Genomic DNA, 18,297 nt, shown 5'->3' with positions numbered 1-18,297 from the left:
CCCCCCCCCCCCCCCCCCGCCCAGTTCTGGACACAGCAGTCAGTGACACGTGGGCCACATGGATCAGATCATGACGCTTATCTTTGTAGAGCTCTCTTCACACGCCACTTAGAATACAATTTAAACTCTCTACCACACCTTGCAAGGCTCTACACGATCTTGTATTGCCTACCTGGCAACTTCAAAGCCACTCCGACTCTCTTGTCCTCTGTTCCAGCCTTACGGGTTTTTCTGTCTTCCTTGAAATCCCACAGCTCATCCCTGCCTCAGGATTTTGGCTGTTCTATTCCCTAATAGAATAGGCTCCTTGGAGTCAGCCTGGTCTGTCTTTAAATGTTACTTTTTCAGAGAAGCCTTTCCTCTTAGTTATTTTGTAGCATTCCATCTTCTCTTGGCAACCCGCGGAGGGGAGTTTGTTAGGTTATCTGTTTATAGTTTCTTTTCCCCTAGCAGGATATAAACTCCATGGGGACAGGGAGCTGGAGTTATCTCCTGACAAATGAAAGACATTCGGCAAATATTGTTGGATGATGAGGTCTAATTCTGGTTCTCACACCCAGCATACTATGCCCCTGCTCTGAACTGAGGCCAGTCCCATTAAGTATCTCTAAGACAGTCTGACTACAGAGGAATGTGGAGTCAGAACTATCTGGGTATAATCCATTGTCTCTTCCCAGGTGCAAACTGCTTATCATCTTTGAGTCTCAATTTGCTTACCTGTAAAGTGGGTACAGTAGACCTACTCTATAATGTTGTGGGAAGAATTAAATGACATAATTTATATAAAAAGCAGAGGAGAGTGCTTGGCCTCTGGTATGTCTAATTGTTCTCACTTCCCTTGAATCTTTCACAAATTGTAATAGTTAACATTCAGGTATCTATTCTGTGATAGGTACTAAATGTTTTACATGGATTAGCTAATTTAATCCATATAAAACTCTACACAATAGAACTATAAATATCCCTGTGTAACAGATAAGAAAACTGACTAGTTTAAGCAACTTGCCTAAGGTCACACAGTAGAAAACTGCAGAGCCCAGCAAAATAGAACGCAGCGATCCCATCCAATTTCGGAGGTAGTGAAACGTCATGGACTGGCTTTATTTTGACCCCCTTGGTAAGAAACATATTTTACATTCTAACCTAGCACATGTATATGAACTAAAGTGGGAAAAAAAAGTTTTGCAAAATAATACTTACCCTTACTATATGTTTTCTGACAGTTTCTCTTCATTTTAATTAATTTTTAAGTGGGCTCCATGCCCAGTGCAGCATGGAGCCCAGTGCAGGGCTTGAATTTCTAACCCTGAGATTGAGACCTGAGCCGATATCAAGAGTTGGGCGCTTAACCGACTGCACCACCCATGCGCCCCTCTGTTCATTTCATTTTAAAAAATGTTTTTGACCGATTTGATTTAACGGCCTACTAATAAGTCAAAAGCACACTTTGAAAACCATTCATCTAAGTTACAATTAATCCAACTATTATTTTCCAGCTATGTCAACCTCTACTAGAAAAACTCTGATTGTTATCAGCTAGCCTTTGTATTTATGTTTCAGATACGGGTTTTATTAGTTAAGATGCGGACCCCTCAGGGCTCAGACCTACTCCCCATTGCCAACCCTCCTGCAATTATGCAAAAATCATCTGTCAGGTGAGATTCAAGCCAACTCTTTCACTCTCCAAAAATTATTTACCTGTATCAAAGCTCTTAAAACAAGGTGCCCATGTTAGAACTTTTTATGCAGTTTCTCCCCGTAGACACATGTTCCCACGAAAACTACAGTGAAATGGTTTCTGGATGGGGGATGAATGGACATTGACATTTTACCTGCTCTCTCAGTCCAGAGTTGGCACATGAGCTAGTGTTTATTTCTATAGATATTCTGAGTGCAGGGTATGTGTCAAAAGGCAAATAAATGAAACAAAGAAAAAACCCTTGACTGGGAACTCTCAGTTGCAAGGCAGGAAATTCTTTCGGAGGGCAGGAAGTAGCTATGAGCTTTTCCTCCAAGCAGTGCTTCGATTCCCCCACCCTCAGGGAAAGTTTATCCTGCTGTTGTTTTAATCCAGCAGATGCTGAGCAGTTAGAGAAAGGGAACAAACAACTGGGGGAAATAATACCACCTGTTTATGTTGACTTTTACCAAACAGGACTGGCCACCAGCTGTTGAGGGGTTTGGAAGAAGCTAAGGTGGGAACAGGAAAGGGGAACTCAAGAGAAGCTAGTCCTCGGCTTTTTTGCTGTTTGGCGGTGGGGGTGGGGTCCCAAGGAAGTATAGGACCAATTCTCAGACACAAAGGCAAAATAGTGCACCCTGCTCACTGATACAGCAGGGCTGGCTTTGGTGCGTGCAGAGTAACACGTAACTGTTAGTTGCTTACTCTGTATTCATTTCCCCCTTCTTCAGTGACTGTAACTCATGTATCACTGGGGGAAGTAATGTCCAAGGAAAGGTGACATTTCTTGGCCTCCTTTAGAGTGAGCTGCTGTCACATGACTGAGTTCTGGAAATGTTGAGTGTGATTTCCAGGAAGACTCTTTAAAGGGTGCTGACTCAGCTGGGTTTGCCCATTTTGTCCTCGCCCCCTTTTCTTCTTCATACTGCCCAGAATTTCAAATGATGGCTGATGGTCAAGTGGCTACTTTGGACCATGAGGTGACCCTGAGAAAGGAACCATGTGGTGGTGCGGACAGGAACCATTATACTGGTCTTGGACTACCAACCTTTGGAATACTTTTCCATGACAGAGATGCATTTCTTGTTCAAGTTTTTGCTGATTTGGGTTTCTGTTAAGCGTGTAGTCAAGCCCCATCCTAACTGAGTTGGCTCAATAATTCTTGGCACTCATGTAGCCAAGTCTTTGTGTCCTCCAAAGCATGGTCACTCCTGTTCCCTAATTCTAGCTTTCTAACAACAGTGTAAGAGAGCTGTGAGGCATGTGTTCTGTCAGGAGAGGACACTGGAGCTGGAGCAAAGCAAATCTTGCCCAATGCAACACCACCAGTGGCTACTTAGAGAGCAGCAGGCTTTGAAAGCCAGGTTCTCTCACCTCTAGGATTTTAAAAGCATGGTGGAAATAGGTGAGAGATTCCCTTTAAAAATGATTTTGATTAGTTAAGTAGTGGTTATTTTTAAAAGCAAGCATCTAAGGACAACTAATCTCTTCTGTCAAAAGAAAGAACATCAGACTTCTTTCACATTGCCTCCAGAATACTACTGCTACATTAAAATGAATTACAACTCACTGTATTGTTGTAACATACATTAAAAGAGTTGAACTCTCAAACAAGCTAAGACACGTTTTGAATAAGCAATTAGTAAAATGAATGTGTTAATGTTTTAAAAGCATAACAGTCTTGATGATTAATGTGGAGTTGACAAAGTCTTTAAGATGAAAAGGCAGAGGTAGGACTTTTTTCATTACAATGCAGGGAAAATTGAATGAGGTGGATTCAACATAGAAAAGTTTTAATGAGGCAAGTGTCAAGCAAGCATATCAACTTCTTCAAAAACAAAGAAAATCTAAAAGTTTAATTACAAAAACACTTGTACAGAAAACTTGGCATTTCAACAGTTCCAAACACATATACACAATTTTTTCCCCTAAAATGTAATGTTGTCAGAAATAAAACACTTTGTCTTACTTTCCTCAGCTGCTCCTTGTGTTTTAATGAAAGAAAAAAAGAAATCCGTAACACTGAATAGGCAACAAGTTATTTCATGAGAAGAACCTATAAGTGTGCAGGAATATCTACAAGTATATTGGGGAACATGAGTTAGGTACTGCGTTAGCCTGTAACCTCACTTACCACCTCCTGGTTAAGGAACACAGACCTGCTTTACAGAATCTGATAGTTTTGTGGCAGCTGAATCCCAGCCATCGGAGTCAGGTGTGTAGCAACTGGGAGAGGCAGTATTTCAAAAGCAGCCTGCGTAGTTTGTGAAATTGGTTTCAGAGTGTAGGCTCTTGCAAGGTGTGGGGCATTCCTGAATATGCAAATGTTTCAAGTCAATGTCAGATGTCCTAGCTAGAATCTGGAGAATGATAATCTTTGGACCAAGGTACAGCCTTTCCTGGTCAACAGTGCTGGTAACAAAGGTGCACAAAACTGACACAAAGGAGAAACAGAAATATCAGGAGGAGAGGAAAAGGAGACAAAGTGTCTGCAGGAAGGCAGACACAGACTTCCAGAACTGGCTTGGCTGTCCTTCTGTGACACACAGGGTGTTCTAGCTTGGACTGAGCAGGCAAGGAGGCTGAGGGAAGTGACAGGAACAGCAGGTGAGGGCAGGAAAACAGAAAAATACAGAACAAAGCAGGCTAGGCTTATGGCGACAGATAATGCTGGGCTCTTATTCTAAGAAGTTGCCAAGCAGTGGTGTGTGGGCTTCAGTGCATGGAAATTTGCCGTGTGTTCACATAACATTTTTTTTAAAAGGTTGTTTTTGTTGTTATTTTATTTCCTTTGGGCTAATAAATCAGGTACGGAGATGCTGAGAAGACAGGATGGTGCAGCAACACGACAGGGGGTTTCTGGCTTGTGCCCTGGCTCATGAGCAGATTGTGAAGGGGACACACTTCCACCTGCTTCAGTGGCGTGGTGCCGAGACAATGGGCTCAGCGTGCCCCACTTTGGTTCCAAAGATCTCAGCTGCAACTGTCAGCCTTGTGCTCTACAGCATTGAAACAAAACACAGCAAAACCTGAGGGGAGACTCAGAAACCTCTCTTCCCTTTTGGTGTTAAAAAAAAAAAAATCACTTCCTAAGAGGGGAAAAGGAAGGGAAGCCTGTCCTTTTGACGTAGATTTTGCAGTTGCGGCTACAGAAGGAAGACGAATTCCTCCGTGCCCTTGCTTGTCAGCTCAGGGACGATTTTGAACATTTCCACCTGTCCCTATCCTTGCATCGGTAAACCTAAAGCAGCCAGGGATTCCCTCAGTTCTCACTCACGATACACTTTGGGTTGTTTTTTTTTTTCAATGCCAAATGAGAAACTACTTTTCCCGTTCTCTCCTATTTGCCAATGACCTTTTCCTTAGCAAAAATGCTCCACAAGACATTGCCAACAGATGGGAACCGAAGAGCCTTGCTGGGGCTGGGACACCGTGTCTGTGCAGGAGCAATGCTTAGGAAACAGCAGGCAGTAGCAAGGAGGAAGGAAAGAGCATTCTCCTTCAGGGCAGCAATCACAAAGCCTCGGTGAGGGCCGGCACCCACTGAGCACCATGTGGGGTAGGAAACACAGCCTCGCTCCACAGGGCACTGTCAACAAGAAGCTCCTTTCTTTGGAGTCACAGCAGGACAATGATGGGAGAAGCCTGGGCCTGTCCAATGAGAGAAGCTCTCTTTCAGAGCCCTGCTGAGCAACAGAGCCCAGAGGTCAGAAAATGGAGATGTCGAACTTGGAGGGGGTGAAGGAAATAAAAAATCATCCCCAAAGGTATATATATAAAAAAAGTGACAGGTAGGTAAGAAAAGCAGAGCCACTGAGAAAAGGGTCCCATGCGATAGAGCAATGAGAAAGGCTTCCCTTCTGCTGCAGGAGAGGTCAGGGTCAGGGTGGCCGGTGGGCAGAATCTATGCAGACCCACTTTATCAGAAAGAAATGCAGATGACAGGAAACCGAAGACCTGGGAGAGTGGCTGTATATTTTCAAAGCTGCACAAGGACAGTTCCACAGGAAGTGTGTATCCATGTTCCTCCAGCTGCTGTCTCATACGGCTTCCAAGGGCGAAGGCTTGAACTCCTCTAACCGACAGCTCTTTCCCAAGCGGAGCAATTTGTACCCCCTCTCTGCCTCCACTCAGTTCAAATTTCCATGGATGGCTTCTCATTCCTCACAAGTAAAACCACTTACAGAACATCATGGCGCTCTAAGACCTGTAGGATTGGGAGGGAGAAAAACAATGAAGATACCCAAAAGGTAAGCACTGATCAGAAAGGTTAGGGCTCTGGGTTAAAAAAAAAATGCTCTGTTCTATTTCTGGTAGGGTTGAGGTGAGGAGCAGGGTGCGTGTAAACACAAGAGCTCATAAAGCTGCAAGCACACAAGCTCACTGAGATGTTTTAGATAACATTTCAATGCAACATGGCCCCGCTCCAGTTCAGCAACAATGGGGAGGTAGGAAAATCGTCAGCCCAACACAGAAAAGGGCCAAATCTGATGATGGAAAATTAGTACTCCATTTTAGCGCAAAGAATGCATAATCAATCAAAACCAATTTTCTTCAAGCATAAATGTAAAAATTTTGGTATGCATGTAGAAATGTATTGTGTGCACAGGATCAATACATTTTCTTACATTGCTAAAAATGCAATCGTGTAAGAAAGGTTTTTTTTTCAATTCCTCAAAGAGCCGAATATTTTTCATTTGGTTAAGCTGAAATCAAGTAACATATGGATTTTGACAGTTTATGTAACATGGTCACCTCTCAATGTGAAATTGCCCCCACGGTTTCCTCCCAGTCCTACTTTTTTTCTAGGTACCAGTTTGACTCGGAGAAAGGTGACAGCTGGGGCAAATCTTTCATTGTATATCCATAAAAATGATTTTTAAATAGGCTGACCAAAATTTTATAACATTATAATTACTGGATTGTAAGTTTTTCTATTTGCTTCCTATTTATCTTAATGCTCACATTCCAAGGTTTTTTAGTGCTTTCCCCTTACACCTACCCCCACTCCTTACAGCAATGTTTTAGAAATGTGTTCTAGTCCTGGATTCTGCACTCATCGACTTAGATATTTTTCAGGCAAGACATTTCACCTCTTTGGGACCCAGTTTCTCCCTATGTAAAATGTTGGGATTTCTAAAGGTCCCTTCCAGCTCTAATATGCTCCTGAAACTGCAGAACATTGGCTTCCCTTCACTCACTGGCTCCTGACAGTGGACGCAACCTTTGCCAAGCTCACGTCAGAGTAATTAATTGCACCACGAATGCTGGGGATGTCAGGCCTAGCTGTCTGTACATATTTGTATAATGAGGCCAAGCTAGTATTAATCACAGTCTTTATAATTGTTTCATTTGACAGTTTCGACGGGTGTGGGGAACTATCTACTCTTAGTTACGTTTGCATGACTAGATTGTAAGAATCTGTAGTAATAAGAACAGTTCACATTTCAGGTATTTCTTTTTTTAAGAGCAAAATACAGGTTAAAATCAAGGATAATGGTAACATCTAGGTTTTCAACGATACCTCTGAAAGCAGATACTACAGTTTAGATCCTGAGATAGGCAAAGTTTTAGGAGAGTCTTACTGGCAAAATGCTCAAAATAGAAAACCACTTTTGGCTCAAAACTTGCAATAACTGCCCTATACCTATGTGAGGAGACACCATATTATCAATTACTGTGTTTTTCACAATCTTCCACAGTTTCTCCTAGCTCTCTCTTTTCAAGCCTACAAGAGTGCTAATTGAAAACACTGTGTGAAAATGAGAAGGATGATGAGCTCCTGAAAATCCCAGGCCTAGATTTACAAGCTGTTCCCTTCATAAACAGCAGCGGTAATGCCACTTCTTTATTCTGTAGGGAGTCCAGCCATCTCTTAGAAGTACGGTCTGTTCCATCTGGCTACCCACTAGAAGGATGGTAATCCTTTCCCCACCAGAACACAGCTGAGGCTAAAGTATAATGAATTGTCTTGCAGAGTTACCATCCAACGGCATGGCCAAGGAGAGACTACTGCTTTTGTCTCTGCTAGCAGATGTTGCCTCATTAAACAAAGAATCATGGGTTTTATTTATTCTTATACATTTTGCTCAAGGTCCAAACCATGCTAGGATATGAATATGTATATGAGTGCACTCGTACCTGCAGGACAAATAACTAAAGATTCAAACCCATGACTGGCCACTGTAAGGAGCATGTCCTGCTGTCCACTTTTGTTTTTCTACTCATATACGGCCACCTCACCATATGTCCTAGGATTTCCACAGTTCATATGTCTGCAGGCATTGACCTGCAGACCAAAGGGATGTCAACTCTGTGGGATGGCATACTACAGGGCACCCTAGCTCTAGAAATTTAGGTGAACACATACGAGTTCTATTTAAGAAATGACACCTGATGACTGACCATTAGTACCAAAAGTTTATGTGGGCAGAGACTTCCTGGAAATGTACTTTTTTTCTATTCTAAGAGAACATAACACATGCTACCAGTCATTTGGTGAGTATATTTTAGAAGGCTTATTTTCTCTCTCCTCTCTTTTTTGCTTACTAAGAGTTTTTTTTTTTAAATCGATTTAAAGTCTTTTTATTTTCTATTTTATTTAAGTAATCTCTGGGCCTGACGTGGGGCTGGAATGCACCACCCCAAGATCAAGAGTTGTGCACTTTTCTGACTGAGCCAGCCAGGTGCCTTCCCTTCTCCCTGTTTCAAAGTCTAAATCTCTTTCAATAGGGCAATAGCTGTTTCGCTGTAAGGATAGTCCACAGTGACATTTAACATACAAAAGTTGCTCTTGATATTGAGTGTTGAATGAAAACCTTCTTACTTATGCAGGTTTATAATCATAAGATGTCTCAGTGACTGCTGTTGTAAGTTATCATTAGTATTTTCCAGGGAAAAGGAAGCTTAACAATTAAGTGATATTTATTTTGTTCTAAGTGCTGTTTTGGGGGTGATTTCCTCTAAACTTCTCATTCGCTCTTCAAAACCCTTTGGGAAACTAACACCAGAGAATACAGCTAATAACTAACGAAGCTGGAATGGAGGTTCAACCACAAAAAAAATCATGCTTTTTCCTTTAAACCATACTGAGGCGTGCATAAGAAAGAACTCTTTTCTCACATTATTTACTACATTTAATAACCATGTAACAGTAATTTTAATGAAGTCCCCAACTCATTTATTTGATGTAAGGCCAGGGTTTTAGTAGCTTTGAGAAAGTCCACTGCCTTCTTATTTTTGATGACGTGTTGGCACATACATATCGCATCAGTGAGCACTCACCATTCCCTAACGATCAAGCCTGTTCACAACTTCTCGAACTGTAGCTATGAAGTTTTCATTGTCTTGGGGATTAGCTAAAATAATACTGTGCAGTCTGTTCATATATGAGTCAATGGTGTCCACCGTAGGTGTCTCTCCACTTCCTGAAGTGAGATAAGGAGAGAAAGTAAGAAAATCCTCCCTATTCGGTTCAACCGTAGCACACTTAAGTGACTCCAAGTACAGGTGGAGTCACTTGATCTGCTCCATAGATCAGATTTTCATTTCAGAGGAGAGACTTTGAGACCTCAAAGAAATGAAATTAATCCACATATCCTGAATAAAAAGATGGGCTATATAACTGTTCTATAGTATATACGAGCAGCTGCGTATAACAAAAAGTTAGAGACTCTCCCTGCTTTCTGCTGTGATTATCCTTCACAGGAAAGAGGATACAAAAAATACTAGTTTTTGTTTTCCTCTTCCTTCCATTAAAACAAAATTACAAAACGAGGAAACATACATAAGAAAAATGCTCTACTCAGAATTTATCACTCAGTTTCCATTATTCTGAATATCAAATTAAGCTTAATAGAAAGGAAAGTAAATTACATTAAAATACAATTGGAGAAAAATTTAAATGACCAGAGAGCCTGAAATTTTGGATGACTGTGCCAATACTGAGATACTATTATAAGACTTACAGAAACCTCTGAGGCAAGAAAACCCTTATATTGTTGGCTTTCCTCTTGGTGGGGAGACTTTAGCCTCACCCTACTAATACCAAGACAAGACAGCGCCTGCTCCCTTCGCCATCACCGAAATGCTAAGGTAAGGGGGATATTACCAGGCAAGGGCATGCTGGCAAAGCTGCTGGTCAGCACCTGGCGCAGGGTCTCCAGGTGCTGCTGTAAGACGGTGTTGCGGCTCCGCTCCTGGATCACATCCACCTCCAGCTTCTCCACTGCTGTGCGCATGCTCTCCACGTGCTTCTGCAGGGCTGCATTCCTCTCCTCAAACTCCATGTTGGATTTCCGAAGCTGGCGGAGCTCTGCCTCCCGAGCTGAGGACACCCGCCCCCAGACAGAACACATGTAGCACTAGGAGTCTCCCAGGATTCCCAAAGACTCTTACAAGGAAGTTCTGCTTAGCTGTCTCTAATTAGCTACCCCACCTCATCTCCCTATTCTCATTATAGCCTTCCAGATAGCAATTTCAGCAATAAAATGCCTGGTTCCCCAGAGCTATTTTAATTCTTAAAGCTGGTCATATTCCTACTTAAGATTGCAAGGAACAGTTGCAATTCTCGGTATTTGTGTTTATTTTGTTTTTTAAAACTGTGCAATGAGAAGCCTGAGGGGCTTCACAGGGGGATCCTGGGAGACTGCAAGCACAGCTGTGGGTCTCCATCTTTACTGCAATGGGGTCAGCTTTGCTCTTACTTATTTTATATTCTGGATGCCCATGTAAGCTTTTGTTTATACAAAAGGTTTCAGGCTAAGAGTCTGAAAGCAACTGACTTAGTGATGCACATTTATTTCTTTTGATCCAGAGACTGAAGTAGCTTTGACAAAACTGGCCTAGCTTTCCTTCACTGGTTTTTGAGTAGCTACCCTTACTATAGAGTGAAATAGACACAGTTTTCTCCTTCCAGACCAGTCCTAGGGTCAAGAATATCACTACAACTGCTTTTGAGCAATGAACCCCCCTGAGAATGAAGCCCCCTGTCACAAACCTGAGAAACACAAAATGATACTTTGGTAATTACCTTTGCTGTGGTTCAGGAATTCCTCCGTAAATATAGGAATGTCAAAAACAGACCGTTCCTTTACCTCTGTTTCTTTCTGTGAATTAAGAGTAACAAAACAGTTAATTCTTTTTTCCTTTTTAAAGATTTTATTTATTTATTTAAGAGAAAGAGGAAGAGGAAGCACCGGGGGACAGGAGAAGCAGACTCCCCGCTAAGCAGGGAGCCTAATGCAGGGCTCGATCCCAGGACCCTGAGATCATGACCTGAGCCAAAGGCAGATACTTAACAGACTGAGGCACCCAAGAGCCCGGTTAATTCTTCCCGCCCCCCCTTTTCTCTTTTATTGAAGTAGAGTTGACACACAATGTTACATTAGGATCAGGTGTACAATGTAGTGATTCCAGAAGTCTATACATTATGCTGTGCTCACCAAACGGTAGCTATCATCCGTCACCATACAATGCCATTACAATAACACTGACTATATTCCCTAGGTTGTACCTTTTATCCCTGTGACCTATTCATTCCATAACTGGAAGATTGTACCTCTCACTCCCCTTCACCCACTTTGCCTATCCCTCTTGCAACCACCAGTTTATTCTCTGTATTTATGGGCCTATTTCTGCTTTTTGTCTTGTCTTTTCTTTCTTTCTTTCTTTCTTTCTTTCTTTCTTTCTTTCTTTCTTTCTTTCTTAAGATTCCACACATAGGTGATATCATATGGTATTTGTCTTTCTCTGACTTATTTTACTTAGCATAATACCCTCTAGGTCCATACGTGTTGTCACAGATAGCAGAATTCCAGTGTTTTTTATGGCTAAGTAATATTCCACTGTGCGTGTGTATGTGTGTGTGTGTGTACATGCGTATCTTCTTTATCCATTCATCTACTGGTGAACAGTTAGGTTGCTTCCATATATTGGCTATTGTAAATAATGCTGCAATAAACACAGGGGTGCATATATCTTTTCACAAAACTGTGAATTCCTTTTTTTTTTTTTTAAAGTAATCTCTAAGCCCAATGTGGGGCTCAAACTCATGACCCTAAGATCAAGAGTACGTGTTGTCACAGATAGCAGAATTCCAGTGTTTTTTATGGCTAAGTAATATTCCACTGTGCGTGTGTATGTGTGTGTGTGTGTACATGCGTATCTTCTTTATCCATTCATCTACTGGTGAACAGTTAGGTTGCTTCCATATATTGGCTATTGTAAATAATGCTGCAATAAACACAGGGGTGCATATATCTTTTCACAAAACTGTGAATTCCTTTTTTTTTTTTTTAAAGTAATCTCTAAGCCCAATGTGGGGCTCAAACTCATGACCCTAAGATCAAGAGTCTCATGCTCCATCGACTGAGCTAGGCAGGAACCCTAACAAAACAGTTACCTTTTTTTTTTCTAAAGATTTTATTTACTTATTTGATAGAGAGAGAGACAGTGTGCACAAGCAGGGGAAGCAGCAGAGGGAGAGGGAGAAGCAGGCTCCTCCTGGAGCAGGGGAGCTCAATCCCAGGACCCTGGGATCATGACCTGAATCGAAGGTAGATGCTTAATTGACTGAGCCACCCAGGTGCCCCCCAAAACAGTTAATTCTTAAACAGAAGCTAAATTAAATAGGTACGGCCTTTAGGCCATGTCTTCCTTACAGAAACAGTAGGGTGAGCACGAATCAGTTCAGGTGGAGGTGTGAGGGAAATGTATTCACCTTTTCATTGGAATCAACCTTTCACAGAGCTCAAGCAGGTTAACGATTCAGTTCTCTCAGGCGTATGACTGCTGTGCAATGAGAAACCTTAGAACAAGCCTACATAGGGGAGCCTGGGTGGCTCAGTTGGTTGAGTGTCCAGCTCTTGATTTCGGCTCCAGTCATGACCTCAGCGTCCTGAGATCAAACCCTGAGTTGGGCTCAGCGCTCAGTACATAGTCTGCTTGTCCCTCTCCCTCTGTTCATCCCCCCATACTCGTGCTCTTTTTCTCTTTCCTTCATAGATAGATAAAATCTTAAAAAAAAAAAAAAACCTACATAAATTTCCCTAAAGGAGAATTTGGAAGCCATTTCTCAACTCTGCTTTGAACAGTCAACAGTATACAGCTGTGCAAGTGGTTGAGTCAGGAACAGAAAAAGGGAATTTCTTGGTGTTTTTTAAAGTTGCTTCTTTTGGTTATTCATGTAAAATGCTTTGAGACAGGGCTGTCCGTTCTAAGTTTGCAGAATGGACAATAAGAACTCTGCCAACCACGAGCAATAATAATGGCATTCTATCGGTACTACCATTTCGTTTATTTAGAGGGGCAGCCTATAATTGGGGATCTTTTCGATTTTCTTCAAACGGGGAAAAACAAAACAAAATCAAGAAGTCAGAAATAAGGAGGCTCTAAAAATGAGAAAAGCGAGGGATTACGTGAGATAGAAAATAACAAAGCCTAAAATTAATTCGCCAATTTAGTGAATTTAAAAATAAAAAAAAGGCCTCACAAAATTACTGCAAAATATATCCCACGATGACCCTTAAGAATAAAGTCAACTTCAAGATGCTCTGACTGCCATTTCTACAGTGAATCTGAAGTTGAAAGCATTAGGAATATAAATCTTAAGTGTACTGGCACAGTGTTTAAAATCTTGCATAATGTAAGATGGTAAAGACAACAGCGGGAAATGAGTACTGAAGAAATTGTTAGTGAAATCTGAAGATTCCAAAACCTTTATAACATAAAGAACAGTAAAAAAAAAATAATAAAAAAAAAATAAAAAAATCCAAAGGCATTGCTATAAAAAACATGTTTAAAGCCAGAGAAAGAATATATCTTTCCTATTCCTGCCACCACTAGTGGCACTTATCTTTGAACACAAATATGATCTGGTGCCCAGTAGAAAGCTAAGCAGTTAACAGTCTATGAGGGGATTCTGACAGCCAAGCTCCTATTTTCATATTGGCATCTGCCTTGTAAGGGGGCTGGGCTGCGTGAACAGCCTGCCAACGGCAGCAGATCAAGAGAGCCATCTAAGATGTTAAGTCTGAAAAACTATGTATTTACCTGAAGAAATTTTCAGAGCACTTGATTTTTATCTTTTTACCTCTTAAAGAAGGCAAACAAAATTTCCCAAAACAATTTAAAAAGAAACAATAAAATTATCAGTGAAAGCCCCAATTTCAACATGTAAAGCTCTACCTTGGGCCAGTTCCTACTGGCTTCAAAGAGAACCAAAGTATGGGCAAGGAAAGTTAGTGCCAGAGGGATCCTAGACATATTTCACGGTGGCTTTCTCTCGACTCTGCAGGCTTACGTACGCTTTAACCCTGTTGCTGGGTTGCTATAGGAAAACAGAAAACTTACGACATGCAATTTCAACATGAACAAAGTATAACAGATGTAAGTCCACAAATGACTTCATATAGTCTTATGACTTTATCATCCTACCTTTTTCAGTCTCCTACTTAACTGCACAGGCTCAAAGGAGATCAGTCACCTAGTCACAGGTCTGTGACTCTCCGAGTCCCTCTCCAAGTCCCCTGACACTCCTCAGACCGATAATTCTCTTCTCTTTGCCAGAGTGACCCAAACCAAGCTAACTACTAAGCACGGAGCACAGAGCACAGCACCTCACAGGAGCGTGAACACACTGCCCCTTGGTACAAATTCTTAGAGTGCAAAACGAGAAACACGAAAGCAATTAAATGAAAAGGTTCAGTCTCTGAAAGGCAACAGAAATTCTACTTAACGGAAGAGTGGTAATAAGAACCATCAGCACTCTCCCATTACTGAGTACATTACTCGGCATGGAGAGGATCCTCCTGGGGGCTCGGATATACTTAAGTTGTTCCAAGGATCGCTCAAGGGATTAAAATCATCAGGATTTCATTACGTCTTCATTGAAAGGGTCTAATTTGTTCAGGCTGAGTGTCATTTTGTCATTTCTCATAAATTAAAGGAGAAGCAGAGTTATTGTTTCTATCTTGGTCCTCACGCACGATGTAGACACTTTCTTGAGAGTAACGCTAGTTGACTCCTGTGTCTAGAGGGCTGGCTTTTGATCTGAGAGGAGCAAAAATGCTCTTCACTTTGGTTTTTCATTCTATATATTGAGTGGAGGGTAAGAGAACAGAGGCTCTTTTGAACTGAACCTATTTTGCTGTGATCTAGGTTCAGGGCCAGAATTTCATACAATGTGACATGCTTCTCTCAAGTGCCCTTTACTTTAGGGAACACTCTCAATACTATGTACCTGGCTGAGTGCCCCACTGCTACACCCAACACTCCAGTGGCTCCCAGGTCAGCATTTCTTTAGCTCTGGCATGCACTTGCCAGTACCTGTCGTGGTAACGATGTCTTAGGAATCCAAGTTACAGTTAGTAATGTAATAGGTTTCTTTTCTGTATACAAACGAAATAATGTGTCTTAACTGGCAACAAATTTGGTGACATCCCCAGCATCCAGGCCCATTTCCACTTTCAACACCAGTTTGTGCCATGTAGCGTGGCATGTGCGGCCAAGAATGCTAGACTGGGATACAGAGGCTTGCACTTCAGTCATACTTCTGCCTCTAATTCAGTAAGTGAGTCTGCGGAAGTTCTTTCCTGTCTTGGGTAAATCACTTTTCTCAACCGTAAAATGGGGGTGGGGGGGTGGTCAGTTCAGAGAATTTCTGAGGGTCTTAGTATTTCTGAAGTGAGCTGAAAGACTATGCTACTACATTTGTCATTTTACTCCTAATAGGATAAGTAAAGGGAAATAAGCACATATTCAGACTCTATGATGTTTTAGGCACTTTGCAAGATACTTGCTCTTTTATTAACTTACTCATAACTCTGCTCAAGCCATTTCACCCACCTCAAGGTGTCCCCCACAAAACCTAGGGCATCTTTAAAGTCTTATTCAGTTCTTCCTTTCCATGGGCTTCCCTGTGGCTGTTTTTCACTCATAGTGCTTTCTTATTTTTCTGAACCATTATGCTAAGAAATTATATGTAAGGAAATCACTGTGTAACTATGTTTAAAAACTCAAACCAGTTCTTTTTTTATTGCAATTGTTTTGAAATTACCTAGTTTAGGAAAGATAGTAGTCAATGAAAAATTAAAAAAGTGAGGGACATTAATTGGGTCAATAACCTTGCTAAGAGAGCTTTATCCTGATGTGGGCATAGCAACAGACAGATTCACAGAGCCTACTGTATACACATTTGAGAAACGACTGTTGGCTCTCCATCTACTCTCTCCTTGTTTTCCTTTTTTTTTTTTTTTTGAAAGATTTTATTTATTTATTTATTTGACAGAGATAGAGACAGCCAGCGAGAGAGGGAACACAAGCAGGGGGAGTGGGAGAGGAAGAAGCAGGCTCCCAGCGGAGGAGCCTGACGTGGGGCTCGATCCCGTAACGCCGGGATCACGCCCTGAGCCGAAGGCAGACGCCTAACCGCTGTGCCACCCAGGCGCCCCTCCTTGTTTTCCTTTCATTTACCGTGTGTGTAATCCTAAGACAGGGAAATCATATGGAGACTGATTCCTTTTCATAAATCACAGAAATTCATACCATGCTAAATCATGTAAATAAAAATAAGAAGCTTCATTTAATAAATAAAAAGCCTCATTTAACAAAAACCTTCATTTCTCAAATCAGCAGCAGCAGCTTCTGTGACTGAGTAAATCTACTGTATCTTTCCTGACTAAAACTACCAACCTTACTGAAGACAAAATGCCACAGACAATTTGGCCAGCAAAATTCATAGTGATGAAAGGAGTTAGTTGTGGACTAGAAAGTGTGCCTAGAAATGTTTTAGATTATTGTCCAAATTCTCTTTTGTAACCATTAAGAACAGAGAAGTTATAAAGGATGCTTAATAAGGGAAAAAAAGAAGTATGGAAATCTCATGATATTGGTAGGTGGGCACAGACAAATAAAAGGAGAAATAAGTAATTATACAACCATCTGGCAATATGGAAAGCTTGCAACACTATTCAATTAGGATTTTATGTATAAAGTATACATACAGTTTCTCAAAAAAAAAATCCTAATATTTCACCCTAATTGGGGCACAGATATGTCATGTGTCTCCATTTACATAGGATTTATTTGAAGAATAAAATGCTTTTATTGTGCTTACTTCCTAATTCACGAATCATAATAAATCTATTTAACTTGTGAATCTAAATGTCTTCCCTATGTTTTCAAGGTCACCAATGCTAAATTACGTATGAAAACTATGGACCAAAGAGAAATGTTATTATTTTGAAGAAATTATTTCTTAAAAAAAACTAAATGCACACAAGAGTACATCAGAAAATTCTTTTTTGTAAATTTCCACTAATATTTCAATAAATGGGTCTTGTGTAAAAATAAGTATTTATGGAAGATCTCCCAATGCAAGCACGTCATGCTAGGTGGTATGGGGCGGTACAAGATGGAAACGAGATCATGCTTCCTTCAAAAAGATTACAATCCAAGAGTATGAATAATAGAAGCACTTGAATAACCTCAACACCTTAGCTAGACCAGCTAAGTACATACAGAGAGCTGTGAGGGTTAAAGGAAGCTGGAGGACACAGGAAAAGTTTGAAGGAGGAAATGGAACTTGAAACAGGGTTTGATGGATGGCTAGAATTTTGTGAGGCAGAATAGGATGATGGGGGAGGGGTGGTGGAAAAAATGAGTGAGAGAGAGAAGTATTTTTGTGGAAGAAAGAATATGAATACAGGCATGAAGCAGAAATGGATGAGGCACTTTTTAAATTTTTTTTTTTTTATTAAAGAGTTTATTTATTCATTTGAGAGAGAGAGAGAGAGACAGAGAAAGCACAAGCAGAGGGAAAGGGAGAAGCAGACTCCCGCTGAGCTGGAAGCCCGACATGGGGCTCGATCCCAGGACCTGGAGATCATGACCTGAGCCGAAGGCAGAGGTTTAACCATCTGAGCCACCCAGGCACCCGAGCAGTAAAGGTTTTTAAGTACATAGATATACATGGGAAATGTGAGAGTTAAGGTGTTTGGAAAGGGAAGTTGGGACGTGATTACAGAAGACTCAGACTGCTGAGCTGAATGGGATTTGGTAAGTGATGAAAAGTCACTGAGCATTTTAAAGCATGGAATTACCAAAAATTTTATTTTCTTACAACCATATGTGAACGTTGGGCTACATATATATTTAAAGCTCTTCTGCCACATAGTCAAGACACACAGGCCTAAATCCTATGGGTGATAGGCTAAACCAAATGGAGGGGAAAAGGCCAGTACACAAGTGCGTGCCAGTGAGCTAGGAACCAAGATACTGTTACTTGTGCTCTGCTGACACTGCAGTTGAATAGTTCATTTTAACTGAATGTTGGATTTCCTAAACCACAACTTCCTGAGAGTCAGAGTGAGGTAGCTGATGACGATAAACTATGACCAAATTATGGCTTTCAGCTGGTCCTCATTTCTATACCTCACTCCAAATTCCAGCCATCTTTAGCATGTCAAGGCAATAAAATTCTTGGACCAGAAGAAAGGACTGGAGTTAGGGGCTGTAGTTCAAGGAGACTCATGTAAGTATCTGCCATACAGTAAGAATCTTTGAGCAAAAAGAACTCATCCCATCTGAATTATGGGATAGAGGAAATACTCTGTCAT

At 41.2% G+C, this 18,297-nt stretch overlaps 1 protein-coding gene across 12 annotated transcripts in view; it reads right to left on the bottom strand.

The window, feature by feature from the left end:
• Positions 1 to 3,457: 3,457 nt before the first annotated feature.
• Positions 3,458 to 18,297, bottom strand: part of HMG20A (high mobility group 20A) — a 75,893-nt gene continuing 61,053 nt past the window's right edge. For all 12 annotated transcript variants that reach the window (XM_008708437.2, XM_008708438.2, XM_008708439.2 and 9 more), the window contains 4 exons: positions 10,713 to 10,788; positions 9,792 to 10,007; positions 8,966 to 9,108; positions 3,458 to 5,888 (listed from right to left, as the gene is read on the bottom strand). In XM_008708437.2, coding sequence (XP_008706659.1) covers positions 8,972 to 9,108; positions 9,792 to 10,007; positions 10,713 to 10,788 — 429 coding nt within the window. In that variant the 3' untranslated portion in view covers positions 3,458 to 5,888; positions 8,966 to 8,971. The remainder of the gene's footprint in view (positions 5,889 to 8,965; positions 9,109 to 9,791; positions 10,008 to 10,712; positions 10,789 to 18,297) is intronic.

Source organism: Ursus maritimus, unplaced genomic scaffold (assembly GCF_017311325.1).
Source record: "Ursus maritimus isolate PB19 unplaced genomic scaffold, ASM1731132v1 scaffold_27, whole genome shotgun sequence".
Lineage (NCBI taxonomy): Eukaryota > Metazoa > Chordata > Mammalia > Carnivora > Ursidae > Ursus > Ursus maritimus.
This window is presented reverse-complemented; position numbering and strand designations above follow the sequence as displayed.